Source organism: Agelaius tricolor, unplaced genomic scaffold (genome assembly GCF_023055355.1).
Source record: "Agelaius tricolor isolate 1412-34295 unplaced genomic scaffold, bAgeTri1.0.p SCAF_20, whole genome shotgun sequence".
NCBI classification, from domain to species: Eukaryota; Metazoa; Chordata; class Aves; order Passeriformes; family Icteridae; genus Agelaius; species Agelaius tricolor.
In genome coordinates this window covers 9,962,516-9,979,117 of record NW_027269280.1, presented here as the reverse complement: position 1 = coordinate 9,979,117, position 16,602 = coordinate 9,962,516, and the positions used below count along the sequence as shown (strand labels likewise).

At 57.7% G+C, this 16,602-nt stretch overlaps 1 protein-coding gene across 4 annotated transcripts in view; it reads right to left on the bottom strand.

Annotated features, from left to right (window-relative positions):
• SRRM4 (serine/arginine repetitive matrix 4) overlaps positions 1-9,578 on the bottom strand; it is a 46,408-nt gene extending 36,830 nt beyond the window's left edge. For 2 of the 4 annotated variants that reach the window (XM_071445481.1, XM_071445482.1), the window contains exon 1: positions 9,311-9,577. In XM_071445481.1, coding sequence (XP_071301582.1) covers positions 9,311-9,441 — 131 coding nt within the window. In that variant the 5' untranslated portion in view covers positions 9,442-9,577. Of the gene's footprint in view, positions 1-9,310 lie in introns of all 4 variants that reach the window. The other 2 variants (XM_071445484.1, XM_071445480.1) reach the window with 2 other exon arrangements.
• Positions 9,579-16,602: the final 7,024 nt, after the last annotated feature.

The following is a 16,602-nucleotide window of genomic DNA, read 5'->3' as shown; positions in this document are numbered from 1 at the left end:
TTGCTGGGCAGGTGAAAATGAGTGCTCAGGGTTGGTTCAGCTCCTGTTTGCAGTGGGGCTGCTCCTGCACACAGCAGGAATCACCCTGAATCTGCCCTTTGGCAAAGCCACCAGTCCAGTGGATGCAACGGGCCAGGAAATGCAGAGGGGACAAGGAACAACCTTGAACAGTGGGATTATCCTCATGGGACATGGGGAAAATAGGGCATGGGGGGATGCTCTTGCTGGGGATGGGGGAGCATCTGCAAGCATCTCCCTCTGGGCAGTGCTAGTCCAGGCACTGGTCCAGTTCTATTGAACGTGGCACAGACCTCGCTCAAAGCCTAATTGAAAGAAATCACAGCACATTAAAGGGAGTTCAGGTCAAATCAATAGCAAAGTGCTGGGGAGGGTGAGCAGGGGGAGCAGGGCACTGGCTGAGCCCCAGTGCCAGCTCTGCAGGCAGGGCACAGGCTGTGTCCAGGGGCTCCACTGCCTGCTTTTCCACCATGGGCAGGCAAGGTGAGACCCCTGTTCTCTGCTCTGTGCAGGACAAACCTGGAGCAATGCAGGCTGAGGGAGCCAATGAGGCTGTGGCAGCCAGCAGTGGGGAGGGAGCCACAGGTCCCTAGGATCCTGCTTTTTAGATCCCATTAATCAGGGATGGATGTGTCCTGGGTGGCATTCACAGCCCAGAGAGCAGGCAGCCAGCACTTTGGACCACAAGCCTCCACTGCAAAATTAACCCACCCATCCCCATGGCACAGCTCCTGTGCCCAGGGCCTTTGGGCATCTGAGCCCTCTTGGGGGAACAGGGAAATTGGGGCTCTGGGTGGAAAAAAGCACTTGTGGTGAACTCCTGAGGCAATAGGGGAGTAAATACTGCCACAAGGCAGCACGTAGCAGGAGCTAAACCTTCCACTGGCATGTGCTGCCAGCATTGTGCCTTTGGCTCTGGCCCTGCAGGTACAGAGATGCTCCACACTCACAGTGAGGGTAGGGATAGAGACAGGGACCCTGGCAGCCTGGAATCACCAAAACATCCAAAACCCATCCAAAAGATACCCCTTCACCTTCACTAGCTGCTGACCCACATGTGGGAAGTGTTTGGGAGAGCACAAGGACTGGTCTAAAGCCACACCAACAACTTCTCCAGCCACCAGACAGAACTGAATCCCTTCATGTGGGGATGTCCAGGGATCCCAGGGGAGATGCAGCCCACACACCCTGTGGCTTGCAGCCCCACACAGGGACTCCCAGGGGCCAGAGGAGGTCACCAGGAGACCAAGCTTAGCAGACACAGGGCAGAGCCAGGCCCACAGCCCATGGGTCCCATTGCTCCCCAGCAGGTCAGGCTGCAAAGCTCCCACTTCAGGGGTTACACCAAGGCTCCCTTTGTTCCCCCTCCACTGGTGGTGCCCACCCAGACCCCCTGCACCTCCCTCTCCATGGCATCATCCTCCTGCCCTTCTGCTCTGCTGGCCCTGCACCATCACCCTCTAACCCTGCACAGGTGTGGCTGATGGGCAGACAAAGGCAGGGATGGGGTGGAGGTGAGGGGTAACCATGGAGGCTGTCCCACACACAGGGAAGGGCAGGTGACACATGACACGTTTTGTTGCTTTGGGGTTTTATTTTCTGTAAGTTGCCAGTCTTGGAATTTTCTGGAGAATAAAAACCCCATCCCTTCAAAGAAGTGCTGGAGCCAGTTGTCTTGCTTGTCCTCATCGTAACAATCCTGACCAGGCTCTGATCAGAGCAGGGGGGTTTGAAGAGGGCAAATGCTTTATGGGAAATAAGTTCTCTGAGTCAAAGCACCAGCCTCAGGAGCAGATCTGCCCAAATCCCAAACTGCCTCCTGCACCCTCTGGGCCATGTCCATGCCCTGGCAGAGCAGGGTTGCTCTGCTGGCTGCAGCTGATGGAGCTGTGGAGAATGACTTCTGTTATATTTACATGCTCTTACAGAGTGGTATTACACTTGCACAGCTTTGGTGGGCAGGGGATTGTAGGGCAGCTCCAGCTGACCCACAGATTAATACAGCAGGAGCTCTTTAACTGTGAAATCTCTCTTAATGCAAAAATATTTCTCTTGCTGGGCAGTAGCTAATTCTTCATCCTGACGGTAATGTAGCTCAAATCCCAGCCTCCTGCCCCACTCTGTGCCAGTCACCCTCCAACACACGTGGGCACAGAGATAAATCCAATACAACCAGCCCATTGCCAAAGTGCCATCAAGTTCCTGCTGGAATTTGATGTTAGTGGCAGTGCAAACCTATTTTCTCATTGTTTCCTGTGGGTCTCAGAGCATTTCAGCCACCCTGTGGGCTGTGAGACGGGCACCTGACCCCAGCCCTGGAACCCAGCAGCAGAAAGCCCCCACAGCCCATGCCAGCAAGTGACAGCCTCCCCTGCCCCATGGAGGAGAGAGCAGAGCAGCCCCACAGGCAGCAGGACCCTGCCCACAGTGTCTCCTCTGCCCACCCAGGGGTGAACACGGAGATGCCCCAGCTGGGGCTGGGCATCAGCTGCTTCTTCTTCCATTAATGACAATTCATAAATTAAACATGCAGAGTTAAATGGGTCATCAGTGGAGCCCCAGCCTCGCTGCCTCCAGACCAGAGACTCATTTCAGCCCGCCTCAAACACCAGCACAGTTTTTAATAGAGTTTATTTTGCCACTTGCATTATTTTTCGTAAGCCCTTCCTGCAGTCCCTGCTGCGTTGGCAGGGAAAGCGTTCCCGCCGCGTGCGAAAGAAACGGCTATTTTTAAACTGCCCGTGTTTGTCAGCGCTTTCAGCTCCAGTGCCTGCTGGAGAAGCCAGTTCTGCAGCACCCGCTGTCCCGCTGAGGGGCGTGTGGCCTTTGCCAGGAGATGGTGGCACAGACCTGGGCACTGTGCCTGGCCACGCTGCCAGGGCTGCTGCTCCAGCCCGCGCATCCCTGGCACACCCCAAAGCCTGTTTGGGATGCTGTGCTGCTGGGACCCACCACTGCCACCACATTTCAGGCAGTACAACCTCTGTGCCTCTGTGCAGACACCTATGAAATCAGCAAGCAAGGCTGCAAACACAAGCTGGCTCCCTTTCTCCCTGCCCTTTGCTGGGAATGCCAATCCAGGCATCAAACCCAGGCCTGTTTTCCAGCTGATGGCACCACCAGGGATTTGGGGCCAGAGGAGGGCCCAAGGGGGTGGGAGCTGTGTGTGGGTCACAGGGAAGAACTGTGGGTCACAGCAGACCCAGTCTCAGAACAACAAAGAGCCTCTGGGGGCTCATGCTAGAGCAGGGGATGTGGCAAAATCTCTGGCACCCTCTGCACTGAAACACTGGTGGGATTTTCTGACCTGGGTCAGTGATGAAGAGGTTTCAGTGCCCACAGGTAGAAAAAGAAAAGAAAAAAAAATTTAAAAAAAAGAAAAAAGGAAAAGAAAGGGTGGTCATGCATGAAATTATTTCATTTCATTGGCATGGGGGTTGTCTTTGATAAGTCCAACTTACAGAGAAATGGAGGTATGGAAAGGTACAGTCACCAGCCATGAAGATGTGGGAAGGGGTAGGAATGGGGCTGAGCAGAGAAGGCCAGGGAAATCTCCCAAGCCCAGGGAGCCTGGTGAGAGAAGGGACCCCTGACACAGCACAGAGGCTCTTTCTGGGGTCAAGCTGCAGCAGGAGGCTGTCCCAGATGATGGGGGCAGGATGGTGACAGCAAGGAGACACGAGCAGCCACAGGACCTGGCGCTGGGCAGAAGCTCCTTAGCAATCCCTGTCATCAAGGTCATCACTGCTATTTATTATTTAAGGCCTCACAGCTCTAAATATTCATTAGCAGGACTTTGTGGGAGGGGTGTGAACACGTGCATGGGGCTCAAATGTCCTGCTCTCCTGCCTGTCCTGCCTCTCCAGGGATGGGATAAAAGCAGGGATGGGGACTGGCTGGAGCTGGTGCTGCTACCTGAGCCAGGTGAGGATGAACTCCAGCCCTGCAAGACCCTAAACTGTTATCCTGCACCCTGGCCTGGTTTTCCACACTCCATGAAACAGCCTCACATGAGTGCTGGGATGCTGCTGAGGCAGGGAGGGGACCCCATGGTCAGCACAGACCCCACCAGTGCTCCCCTCACAAACCCAGCACCCCCAACATCTGCAGGCAGGGAGCTGCCTGGCAGCCAGGCCAATGTCTCCAGTGGGTTTGATCAAGGGTGAAATCAAATATTTCTACAAACCCATCCTCCAGCCAGCCAGTGGAATTGTCCTCCCTTTTGCTTCCTTCCACCTGATTTCATCCCTCATCTAAAGAGATCGGATACGGTGCTTCCCTGGCACAGTGTGGACACCACAGGCTCCCCCTTGGCCAGAGGTGGGGCAGCAGCAAATCCTGGATTTAGGGAGACCCTCATCCTGTGTTTCCTCACTCAGCAGCTGCTGTGGCCCTTCACTCTCAGCAGCAGGGCCAGGTAATGCCCGTGTTCTTGCTGGTGAGTGTGGGAGCAGGAGCCATGGCTTGGCCCCCAAGCAGAGCTCAGCAAAGCTCTCAAGGGGACTTTTACAGGTCAGAAATTACCTGTCCCCAAAATCACAGCGCTTCCCAGCAGGGAGGCCAGCAGGGTCACGGTGCCCAGCACCAGCCCAGAGCAGAGGCAGATGGAAAGGAGGAGGATGAGGATGATGAAGGCTCTGCGAGCAGCAGGGAGTGGGTCCTGCGGGCATTCCCAGCTCTTCCCCTCACTCAGCCGCCCCCAGCCCCCGGCAGTTCCGAGCTGCCTAATTAGCTCTCCCTGCTCCCAGCGCCGTCCAGCTGGAGCCGGAGGGCAGGGGCAGACAAAAGCCTCGCTATTGACAGCCCCTCCGAGGAAGGGGCTTTTCTTCTCCCCCTCGCTTTTCTTTTCAAGCCCCTCTCCCCCCTCCTTGGGCCGGGGCCACGGGCTCATTAGCACTGGGGCTCGCTAGATGGAGCAGCAGATGGCAGCCAGGCGGCCCCGCGGAACAGATGCCCGGCCAGCCAGGGGGAGATTACCGGGACTGGGGGGCAGCGGCACGGCAGGGCTGCCAGCGGGGCTCCCTCCCCGGCAGCACACCCCAGAGCCCTGCCGAGGGGCTGCCGGCCCGCTGGGGAACCGCGGCCGCCAAAGGGAGCCAGAGGTTGGGATGGCCAAAAGTCGCTGCAGAGGCCACAGGAGATCCGCAGCTGCTTTGTGCATCCTCGGAGGATACCGAGACCTCCGACACTGCGGTGCCGTGGCTGCTCCTGCCGTGTCCCAGTGCAGCGGGCAGGACACGGCACCCTTGTCCCCGGCACCCAGGACACGGCACCTTTGTCCCAGACTCCTTTCCAAGATCACCCGCGATGGCAAACTACGGCTTAATCCCACCTCAGCAGCACATCCCTCCCCCTCCGTGCACGGCGCATCCCGGGGGATTAAGGGTTAAAGCACAAATCCCCAGCGCTGCCCTGATGTGACCCACTTAGACCATCTGGCAGGGAGGGATGCAGGAGCCTCCTCTCCCTCCCCAGCGCTCACTCGGCATCACCGGCTGCCCCAGGAGCTGACACCAGCGCCTGCAGGCCCGGCCCCAGAGTGCCCAAAAGTGGATTTTGGCTGAGTTCCGGGGACAGGGCAGAGACAGGGCAGCTCATGACAACAGTGCCGTGGCTGGCAGTGTGGCAGCAGAGAACTAAACCACCCACAGAATCGTCCCACAAGCACCCACACTCCCACCAGCTCCAGTTCCTGGGACAGCCTGGAGCATCTCCTGCCTGGATGCCCCCAGGTCCCGGCACTGGTGCTGATGGAATTCTCAGCAGTGCTGGAGAAGTCAGGCTTCCAAGTGGGACAGGGCTCCCAGCCCTGCTCTGTGCCCCAGGTCACGGCCAGGGAAGAGATGCAGACAAAAGCCCAGCCCAGAAGGAGGGAAGCAGATCCTGCTCTGGGGCTGGGGCCACAGCATGGTGTTCATACTCATCCCCACACTGGTGGCACCTTAACACAGCAGATTTTAAAAGCATTTTCAGTTCACCAGAGCCAAAGCCCCATCCTCAGGGCCCAGTGAGAGAGACTGAGGGCACCCTGGTTTGGCTGAGGGGCTCAGGGCAGGGTAGGTCACCCCCGTCCCTGACCCCATCCCTCTCCACACTGGGCACAAAACCCCCTCAAATGCCACACTGGGATTTTGCACATGCTGGAGCAATTCCCCTGCAAAGGCAAGCTCTGGGTCAGCCCCAGCCTCCCCTCATCACGCAGTCCCTCACCCTCAGCTGCACAGCAGCCTGCACCCACCAGGCCCTGTGTGGGCAAAGGTTAATTGGAAAAGCCCCTTTCCCCATCACCTCGGTTTTTCCTTTCACTCTGCAAACTGGTCAATAATCCATTTACTGTGGCAGAGCTCTGCTCTGGGCACAAAGCTGTCTGGGGGGCTGGATTTCATGCCCCTCCAGCCCCAGCAGAGGGAAGGTATTAATGTACTCTTTTGTTCCAGGATGAACCGTGGGTTTAGCAAAGCTTTAACCCTCCCAACCTCCAAGACAGCTTGATGGGAATTTAGATGGAGGAGGCTTTACCTGCAGAAGCAGCAGGAAGGGAGTGGTGAGGGATGGGGCAAGGGGGAAAAGCATCACTTTCTGTGCAGGTAACCCCATTGCTGCCCCACAAGAATGCAGGATTGGGCCCTTAGTCATTCCCAGGGCACCCTGCAGGATGCTTTGGGCTATGGACACTGTGGAGGGCCCCTGGCAGGACCCCCATGGTGCAGCCCCTTGACACTCCACAAAGGGCACAGGCCCAGCCAGGAAAACTGATGGGAGGTGGGCAGTGCTGGCCTAGAAACCATGGCAGTGTCTCCACTGCTGTGGGAAGCACGGGGCCGGATCCAGGGCAGGGTGTTTGCAGGGGACCAGCTGTCAAGTGTGGGAGAAAACAGGAATCCAGATGGTCATCTTAATATTTCATTTGGCTAACTGGTTTCCCCATCTCCTCTCTGGCACCACAGTCATTTGCTCTTAAATTAGTCGGGAGTATCGTCAGGGAAGAGAGGCTGGTCCAAGCAGTGGCGCAGCGAAACCTTCCCGAAAAACAAACCCAGAGTGGAGCCAGGCACAGAGACCACTACAACAGGAGCTGCTGCAAGCCCTGGGTCTGTTCTCTCCATGGAGAGAGAGGAGGAACCTGGCTCTGGCTATTGCTGGACCACGAGCCTAGGGCCGGCTTGGGGACATCACCGTGCAGCCAAAGGACCCGCTGCAAAGCCCCTGGGGGGGTGAGATCTGGCACTCAGAGGTGTGATCCTGCCCAGACAGCAGCTCGGGCTCCTGGCAGAGCCCCGTGGGATGCGAGCCGAGCCGGCAGCACCGATGAGAAGAGCTGGGAACTGCAGCATCTCTGTCCCTGCAGCTTTGGTGGCAGCCCCTGGAGCGGCAGAGCCCCTCCGTGCCCGGGCAGGGCGAGCACAGCGAGAGCCCCGCGGAGCCCGGGCAAGCCCCGCCGGGCTGGCCCCGCTCCGTGCAGCTGCCACACCCCTGAACAGCCCCGGGCCCGGCAGGACATGTCAGCAGGGGACAAAAGGAGCCGGGCTGCACTGACCCGGCAGCGGAGCACAGCCCGGCGTGGGCACCTGGATCTGCCGGTGCCCACCACAAACCACAGCAAAGCCGAGCTGGTGCCCACCACAAACCACAGCAAAGCGGGGCTGCTTTGCTCTGTGCCAAGAGCTCCTGCACTGTTCCACTGCCACCGGAGCTGTCACTACCAACGGCACAGAGCGGTGCTCACATTTGGGAACTTTTTAATGGATCTGCAAACACCCCGAGCAGCGGTGCTCAACCCCACCACGATGTCTGTGCCATCCAAACTGCAGGTCAGATAGAGCCAAGCATCATTCCTGGCACCCAGGCTGGCTGTATTTCCCCAAAACCCGAATTTGTTGCCTTATTACACCTCCAACTGCAAGATATTTAAGCTCACTCAGGAACCTCCAGGCAGGAGTGTGTGTGTGAGCCAGCCCTCAGCCCTTCAGGTGCCGACCATACCCGATGCAGGGATGGAGAAAAACACAGAGGTTCCTCTCTGCCACAAAGGCTGAAGCCCTGCAAACACTGCCTGTGGAAACAGGAGTTGCTCTTCTCAATTGGAAGCTAAACCCATGCTTTTCCCATTTTCCTACCCAGATTAATGGAAATCAGAGAGATTGGAAAAATTCACACTCAGCAGCTGGGCTGCAGGAGCAGAAGGGACCCCCATCCCCACTGCTGCTGTGGCTCACAGCCTCCACTGGCACGGGAAGCATCCGAAATGGCTCATTGCAAAGGATCTCTCTCCTGCCTAGTACAGGCTGAGCCCCCAGCACCCAGCCTCTGCAGACTGAGCCCCTCTCCCCTACAGACACAGCACCTCCACGAACTTTGGCTGGTTCCCCACACCAGCTGGGCAGAAACCAGCAGAGGAAAAACAGAGCAAAGAGAGAGGAGAGCCAGCAAAAAAGTCCTTTGTTTATAAAAGCAGCACAAATAGGATATATTAACAAATACTGAAACAATCAACAAAATAAAGCTGGTCTAAATTAGAGTGTGCATGGCTGTGAGGAAGCCACACGGACCTTTGCCTGTGTGACAGCCTGGCAGAGAGGCTCAGGGGTACCTGCAGCCCCCTCACCTCTTTTCACAGGTTTCTCTGCCTCTTTGCTCAGCCTCTGGCAAACATGGGGGCATCGACTTTCCTGGGGCAGGAGGACAGAACAGGTACTGGGTGAGCAAAGTCAAGGCTGCTTGGCTGTGGGACGTGGGGGACACCATCCCCAGAGCTGTCCCTGTCCACAGCAGTGACCAGGCTGCTTGCACTGTGTGTCCCTGGGGGTCACCAGCCTCCCCACAGTGACAAGGCAGGGTCCAGCCCCAGGGGGCTGTTTCCCTCCCCAGGCTTCACCTTCCCGAGGGTTGAAGGTGAAGGGCTGACACAGAGACAAGGCCACCAGCAGGACACACAGCCCAGGGCTCTGCACAGCAGGGATGGAGCTGGTCACACTTTCCAGCTGATGCCTCCCAGCACTGCCCCCTTTTTGTAGCCCAGCTAGAGCTTTGCAGACCCTCGCCCTGCTCCCAGGGTCCAAACTTTCCCAAACCTGCTCAGCTCTGGAGCACAGCACCTGCCCAGGGAGGGGGCTCAGCCAGCCAGCACCCCCAGCCTCAGGCATGGGGAGCGTACCCCGGCTCCTCCAGCCACGAACTGCTGCCGGTGGCAGGGAGACACACTCAGGACTCCCCTTATGGTGGGAAGAGGACTAGAGGTGGAGAGGGATGTGGGACCTCCCAGACCCCCCTCCCTTGCCCCGGTAGCCCTTACCTGGGCAGCGGCTTGCGGGCGGTGATACTGGCCACGATGATGCTCTCGGGTCGCGGCGTGGCCACGGCTTTGAAGGTGCCTCTCCAGAACTTCTCGAAGAGCTGCTTCTCGCCCTGCTGCACGCCGGCCATGGCCCCGAGACTCAGGGCCAGCCCCGCCGCTGTCCGCGGTGCTGAGCGCTACATCCCCCGCTCCGCTCCGCCCGGCCCGGCCCGCAGCCCGGCCCGCTGCGGGGAGTGCGGCCCCGGCCGCCCCCGCCTCTCGTTTTGTGCCGGCGGGGCGGGCACAGGGGCCGGACCCGCCGCCGTCCCCTCCCCGGTACCGCCCCCGCCGCAGCTGCGCCCGGAGCGGCGGAGCCCAGCCCGGGGAGGGGGCGGCTCCGGGGCACCCGCGACCCGCTGGGGCCGTGTCCGCTCCCCCGCACAGCGCTCACCCCGCCTGGGTGAAGCTGAGGGGGCTTCCACCCCCTCGCAGCCCCCAGGACCGTGCGTGTGCCGTCCCCATCATTTCCTTCCCCAGCCGAGAGGCCGCTTCCAGCTCGCTGCGGGATCACCGCTGCACTTTGCCCTTTGTGGGGCACAGAGCCTCCAGGGCACAGCGAGTCCCCGGCCCCCGCAGAGGCTGCCAGCAGCCTCCGTGTTTGCCCAGCCCCGACCGGGAGAGCCTGGAGCTGAGGGAGAAAGCAGCAGGAGGCCGTAGAGACCGCTCTGTAACTCGTCCATACCGAGACCCATATGAGACAGAGAATTCGAAATACAACCGCTTTTCCACCCTTCTCCACCTCTCTTCCCATTTAACTGGGAAGGGACAGGGATGGAGCATGCAGTTCCTCGGCCCCACTGCAGTGGCAGGCTGGGAATCCCACAGTGGGGTCCCAAGCAGCGCAGAAAACAATTCCTCTCCTTCCAGGCAGGATTTGACCCGCCAGGACCGGACGCGTGGGGAGGGAAGAGCTGGGGCGGTGCAAGTGCAGCGCTGCGATTTCCCTCAGCCTCTGCGCTGAGTACAATAAAAACGTCTTTAGGAGAAAACGCTTCTTCTACCACATGCTTTGAAGCGCAAGTAAAAGCTGGTGACCTTGGATGAATGAGACTGTCTCTATTGTGCCTCAGAAACCCGCACGATGCGCTTATGTAAGCGGCGGGGGGATAATGGAGTCGGGAACAATAGGCGGTGGGAGCCGGAGAAGAAGGAAAATCATGGGGAAACTTAATCGCTTCTTTGCGACAAACACAACAGCAGCAGAAGGCTCGTTCTGGCGGCGTTGTTTGCCAACTCCTCGTTCCCTGCCCCGTGTGCGCCGCCGGGAGCCGGGGTCAGCAGCGGTGTCCCCGCAGCGGCACCGGCGGCACACGCGGGCCGGGCTTTGTGCCGCGGGCACGGGCGGCTGGACGGGGATGCTGGGGAAGGGCAGCAGCGAGAGCGGGCACGCATCCAGCACGGCTTATAGAAACACTGTCAGCTCTGCCAAACAATGCCTAAAAGCCCCACAGGGAAGGACAGCGCTCAGGCACGGCGCAGAGATGCTGGCTGGGAGGCTGCTCCCCCCGGGAAAGCGCCCAAGGGAAAGGCCGGCTCGGAGCTGCTGCTCCAGCCCAGGGCACGCTGCACATGCCGTGGGCAGATGTCAGAGCAGGGATCCTCCAGGGACAGCCACAGGCAGGGAAGGGCAGAAGGAGCAGGAGAAAGGGTTTGAGAGGCCAGAGCTGCCAGGCTGTGAAAGCACGGCTGGGGAGGGCACACACAGCAGCCCCAGGGCCCAGCGCTCCTCTCTGCAGCTGGGCACAGACAGGGACTCCCCACCCGAGCAAATCCAAGCCTGGCTTTCCTCTGGCCCTTCCAGTCATTCCCACAGAACACAGGCTGTTCATTAGGAACCTGTTTCCCCTTCAGAGCACATTAAAGTCAATAAATAGAGATCAGGTGTTAAGTACACACACTCCCCAGTCTTGCTCTGATTTGTTGGTGAGTGACCCAATCGTGGGGTGAGGGTCAGGCAGGAGCCCCACCGGCACTGTCAGCCCCAACCCTCCTCTGGTGCCTCATTATCCACACACCCTGCAAGGCATCACCATCCCCTGGGCTTTGCAGGATGAGCCCAACCAACCCCCAGCTGCACTCCGGGGCATTTCACCCCTTCCACCAGCGCTCCATCGAATCACCCTAACATTAAGTCCCAAATAAAAGGAATAATAAATGTTTGCACTATTAAATTAGCAGCACGGGTGGTGTGTGGGCAGGAGGAAGGCTGCCATCATTACAAGAGCCTCTCTCCTGGCACACCTTGTGGAGACATCAGCGAGCCAATTAAGCAATTGGCTTGGTTAACGGAGGCTCCCAGGAATAGACTCCCCTGCTATAGAATAACTGCGCAGTAATAAATTGTCTCATAAATAAACAGCCTGAGAAAGCATTACAAGATACCCAGGAAAAGCACTATATCACAGGCAGAAAGGATGCTGTGTGCATCTGGTGTGTCTGTTAAGCCATGGAACTGGGGCTGGTGTCCCTCTGGGGGCTGTGGGACTGGTCCCGTGGGGGTGGGCATGGCCACAGCATCCCTGGAGCCCCCGCAGGTGCTGCCTGCCCTGTGGGAGCTCTGTGTGCCAGCAGCACAGAGCCCTCAGTTAGTCACCCATGGGAGTGCCATAAATGCCAGCCTGGGTTATTTACAGCTGCAGCAGTAACGTGGGGCTCTGCCAGGTTCAAATGTTTGCTATAAACTGTAGCAGAGCGAGTGAGTCCTGGGATGGGAACAGGGAAACTGGGGCCTAAAAGGATAATTGCACTTTTTCCTCTTAATCAGGACCTATTAATAAAATATAAAAAACTGTCATTAAAGAGCTCTGCTCTCATTATTTGGGGTTTCTTTGAGTGACACAAAGGGCTTCCCCCTGTGCACAGGGTGCTGCAGACCAGGCTCTCCCCAAGGCTGCTGGCCCCCAGCCCTGCTTGCCACACCTGGCTCTGCAGCTCTACAATCCACTGTACCCCACAGTTAAAGACCCAGAACCCTCCTGACCTCCCAAACCTCCCCTCAGCATCCAAACCCCTGGGAAATGTGAGAGGGACCCACCTGGCTCAGGGACAGAGGAACTCCAGCCATGTCTTCTCCTGCTTTTCCCTCTTCCACATTTAAAGGGCCCTGTGCCCTCACCCCCTCCCACACACAGGCTTTGATTTTGAGGGTATGGAGAGAAGAGAGGGGTCCCTGCTCTGGTGAACACCCACTGGGCTGCTGCTGAGGAGGACAAGCCCAAGGGAAGCAGGGATCAGCAGGAAGAAGCTGTGTCTGTGCAGGAGGTACCCCAAGGGAGGGAAAGGAGAAAATGTGTTTAGCTAGGATTAAGTTTTAATCTGTTCCCCCTAGTAGGGAGAAGAAAGCTGGGCTTGTCCTGGAGCTACATAAATATTTTTCTATAAATGTCGAGCGTTGTTTTGGTTTGGTTTTTCTTCTTATTTGGCTTGTACCCAGTGGGAAGAGCCAGAGCCTGGTTTTGCTCAGTCTACCCCATTCCCACTCCCCCGTGCCATTGGCATGGTACCACTCCACCCATTCCCCAAACAGATTTACTGGGAGGGCAGAAAGTCAGTAATTATCTCTGGAAGTATTCATTACATCAAGAGTCAATAAACAAAGGCTGTGAGTGCCCTCTGCTCGTGGCACTCCAGAAGCACCTACCAATTATTGCCTTGGCTCTGCCCTGCCTGGCAGGAGGGGGAGCCTGCAAGACACTGCCTGCTTTGGACAGGGAGGAGGAGGAGGAGGAGGAGGAGAAGAAGAAGGGGTGATGCTCTGCTTTGGAAGCTGTGGGAGATGTGGATGGACACTGAACTGGTCTGGCCATGGACCCCAGTAGGGCTGGATCCAAGCTGGTTTTCCCAAGAAAGGAATGAGTAGGGAATTGCCTGCAGGGTGAAGAAGCAGCAACAGCCACAGGACAATGTGCACTGTGTGCCAAGCTGGGAACAACCCTCAGATGGGGGCAGGACGCTGCTGCTGGAGCACCTTTAGCCTGGTAAATGCATTTAGGAGAATCAAACTGTTGCAAGAGGGAATTCACCACCTTTCTAGGGGTAAATACCTATTTTATGGCCTTTTTCCTTGCAAGGCTCCTGGCTGACCCCTCAGGGCAGAGCCCAGCACCCAAGTGTCCCACTCTGCCCATCCCCACATCCAGGTGCACTCAAGGTCAAGGTGCTCGCTAGAGGTGTTTTTTGGTTTGTTTTTTGGTTTTTTTTTGTCCTTCCACCCACTGAAAACCCAGGGCAGCCCATGGCCCTGGAGCAGCTGCAAGGCTGTTCTGGTCTCTTGGGCACAGGATGGTGGCAGCGAGCACCCTGTCCCCTCCCTCCATCACCCTGCCCAAGTTTCTCCAGGCAGTGGGAAATGGGACTGCAGCTTTTCCTGCAGAGTGCCAAGGCTGTGGGTGCATCCACTGCCCACAAGGGCCATCCATCAGTGCCCAGCTTGGGAGCTTCAGGATGCTGCATCTGGTGTGACAGGGCTCCTGGGGCTGGTACTGGGGTGAGGACCTGTGCTCCCCTTGTTTGGGTTGATGAAGGATGGGGATGCCCACATCCCCTCCATCAGCACTGGCTCCACTGTGCCTGGCAGGGAAAGGGGAAACCTGTGGGGTTTGAGTGTGAAAAGCCACGATGGGAGAGGGACCAGCACAGGATGGGACACCCCCAGCCAGGCCCTGGATCTCAGGATACCTCCCCATCATCTCCAGATGGACACTGGATGCCTCTCCATCATCTCCAGGTGGACATCAGGGACCTGCCAAGCCTGTGTCCCCCTCCCCAGGCCCAGGTGTGTCCCACCCTGGCTTTCTGTGCTGGCCTCCGTGGAAGCAGCCGGCTTCTCTGTGGGCAGGAGGGGGCTCTGCAGCTCACCTGCCCACACGTCTGCTCTAACAAAAGCCTTTTTCCCTCCCTGCTTACCCAGTGAAGCCGCCGGGCCCGGGTATTTAGGCAGAAGGAGAAAAAAGGGCGCAGGGACAGGCGCTGTGAGCGCTCCCCGGCAAAGCCATTGGCAGCCGCCGGGAAGAACGGAATGAAAGAGCAGGAGCAGAGGGAGGCAGGGAAGCCAGGCCATGTCCTTTTCTTCCCCGTGGCTCTAAAAAAGCTCCAGACTGGAAAAAGGGGATGGAGGCTTGGAGCTGAAAATATGATTCCTCCCCTCTGAGCGGCAGTGGCCCCGGGGAGCCTGCAGCAAAGCTGCTCAGCGCCGCTGCTCCCCGAGCGCCACCGCCCAGGGCCAGACAGGGCTGGCACGGGGGGACCGAGGGGACAGAGCCCGCAGCCACACGTGTCCGAGCAGAAGGGACAGGGCTCGGCTTTGCAGGGCTCCTCGCTGGGCTGCAGGGGGCACAGGCAGCCCCCGAGCACGGGCAGAGGGTGCCGGGGCCCCGAGGATGATCCCCCCGGAGCTGGGGAGGCTGCTCGGCTCTCTGTGCCCTCCCCACTGGCAATTGGCAGCCTCCAGTCACACGGACAGCACCGCTGGATGGGGCAGGAATCACTGGCAGCTCGGCCGGGTCCCAGGCTCAGCTCGGGTCTGGCTGGAGGGGGCAGGTTGGGGAGGCTCAGCACAAGTTTGGGATGCAGAGCAGGGAGGCAGCGGGCTTTGGCCTCTGGCTTGGGGACGGTGGAAGGGGTCAGACTCAGGATGTGCACCCTCCTCCAAGCCAGCACTGAGATGTTGCCATTCCTGGCTCAGCCCAGCTCCTGCTTCCCTTCTCCAGCACCTCCCTGCACTGAACCAAGTCAGTATGAATTTCCCAGACTGCTCGAGCTCACCCTTCCTTGACCAACCCTTGCATCCCTTCCCCATCTCCCTGGGGAAGCTGAGATCTGGGTAAGGTGGGAGAGAGACAAGGGGCAAAATCCCCACCATTTCACTTGGGATTCAGATCTTAAAACTCATTTCATGAGCCCCCAGGAAGACCAAAGGTATTTAATCAAATCTGCCTGAGGAACACTCATGGGACAAGTGGTTTGACCCCGTGCAATCACCTCTGACTGAGTTTTTTCCCTGGATTTTTCCCTCTCTGGATGATTGTGCTGGGTCAGTGGGAGCAGTGGACAGAGGAGCCTCCTCAGCCCCTGCCATGCAGGGCTGCCCACACCACAGGGGGATGGAGCAGGAGGGAGCAAAGTGCTGCATTTTGGCTTTTATAGACTATTACTGATAATGGAGAAGAACAAAAAGGCTTTAAAATAAAGCACTCGAGGGCGTCAGCCTAAGCGTTAAATAGGCTTCTGCTAAAATGCTGCTTCCACTGAAAAAGCTCCCTATTTTGGATTGGAGGCATTACCCTGCTTGGGAGAAAGCTGGAACTCTGATAAAGCCAGGGGGACAGGCAGCCCCATCCTGGGAAAGGGGCTCTGGTGCTTCTCCTGTGGGTGGGATTGCTCCCAGCTGGCATTCAGGGTGCTCCTTGCTCAGCTCCCTCCCACCCATGCAGAGGGGCCTCAGGAGAACCCTAAATTTTAGGTTTCCCACCGGTGTGGGGAGCAGCACTGCCCCTGTAAAACACACAGAGCATTTTGCAGTGTTAATGGGCAGCACAACTGCTAATGTGTAAACTTTTACTGCTCTGGAGGGTAAACAGAGAGTTTGGGGAGCAGACACTTCCCATTAAGATGCACTAATGAAACGTGAAAATGTTTTAGTGTGCTGTAATTTTATATATTTTTTGAGAGCAGCTGCAGTGCTGTTCCATTTGTGGCTAATTTAAGCACAATTAAACCAGGCTAAATTACAGCCAAGTAACTGCAGGAACTGATGTGACAAGGGACGTGTCCAGGGGCCCCAAATCTTGCTGACCTTGCTGTCACCATTCAGGCTGCTTTGCAGGCTGGGTCAAGAACTGACAGCTCCTGGAGCTCACCCAAAAGTCACGGCAGATCCCTGAGGACAGTGGGATCTTCCAGCCAGGGTGGGGCAAGTGGTCCAGAGCTTTTGGGGGTATCTGGATGTGCCTGGATCGTGGAAAGGTCCTCTTCCCTGTTGTTGGGAGCTTGGATGAGCCCAGGGCTGTAGCAAACCCTTCCTGCTTGGCCAGAGAGCCCCACTCCCCCCTGCAGCAGCCCTGGTGTCCTTCCTGGGACATCTCCTTAGACCCCAATTACCTGGTGAATGCTCAGGCTGCATCCCACACCTCACCCCAGCTGCCTCCTGGGGAGGCTGATTCACCTCAGGAAAAAAAAAACAACAAACAAAAAACAAAAAAGCAAACAAAAAAACCCAAAAAACCCAAAAAAAACCCCAAAAAAACCACAAC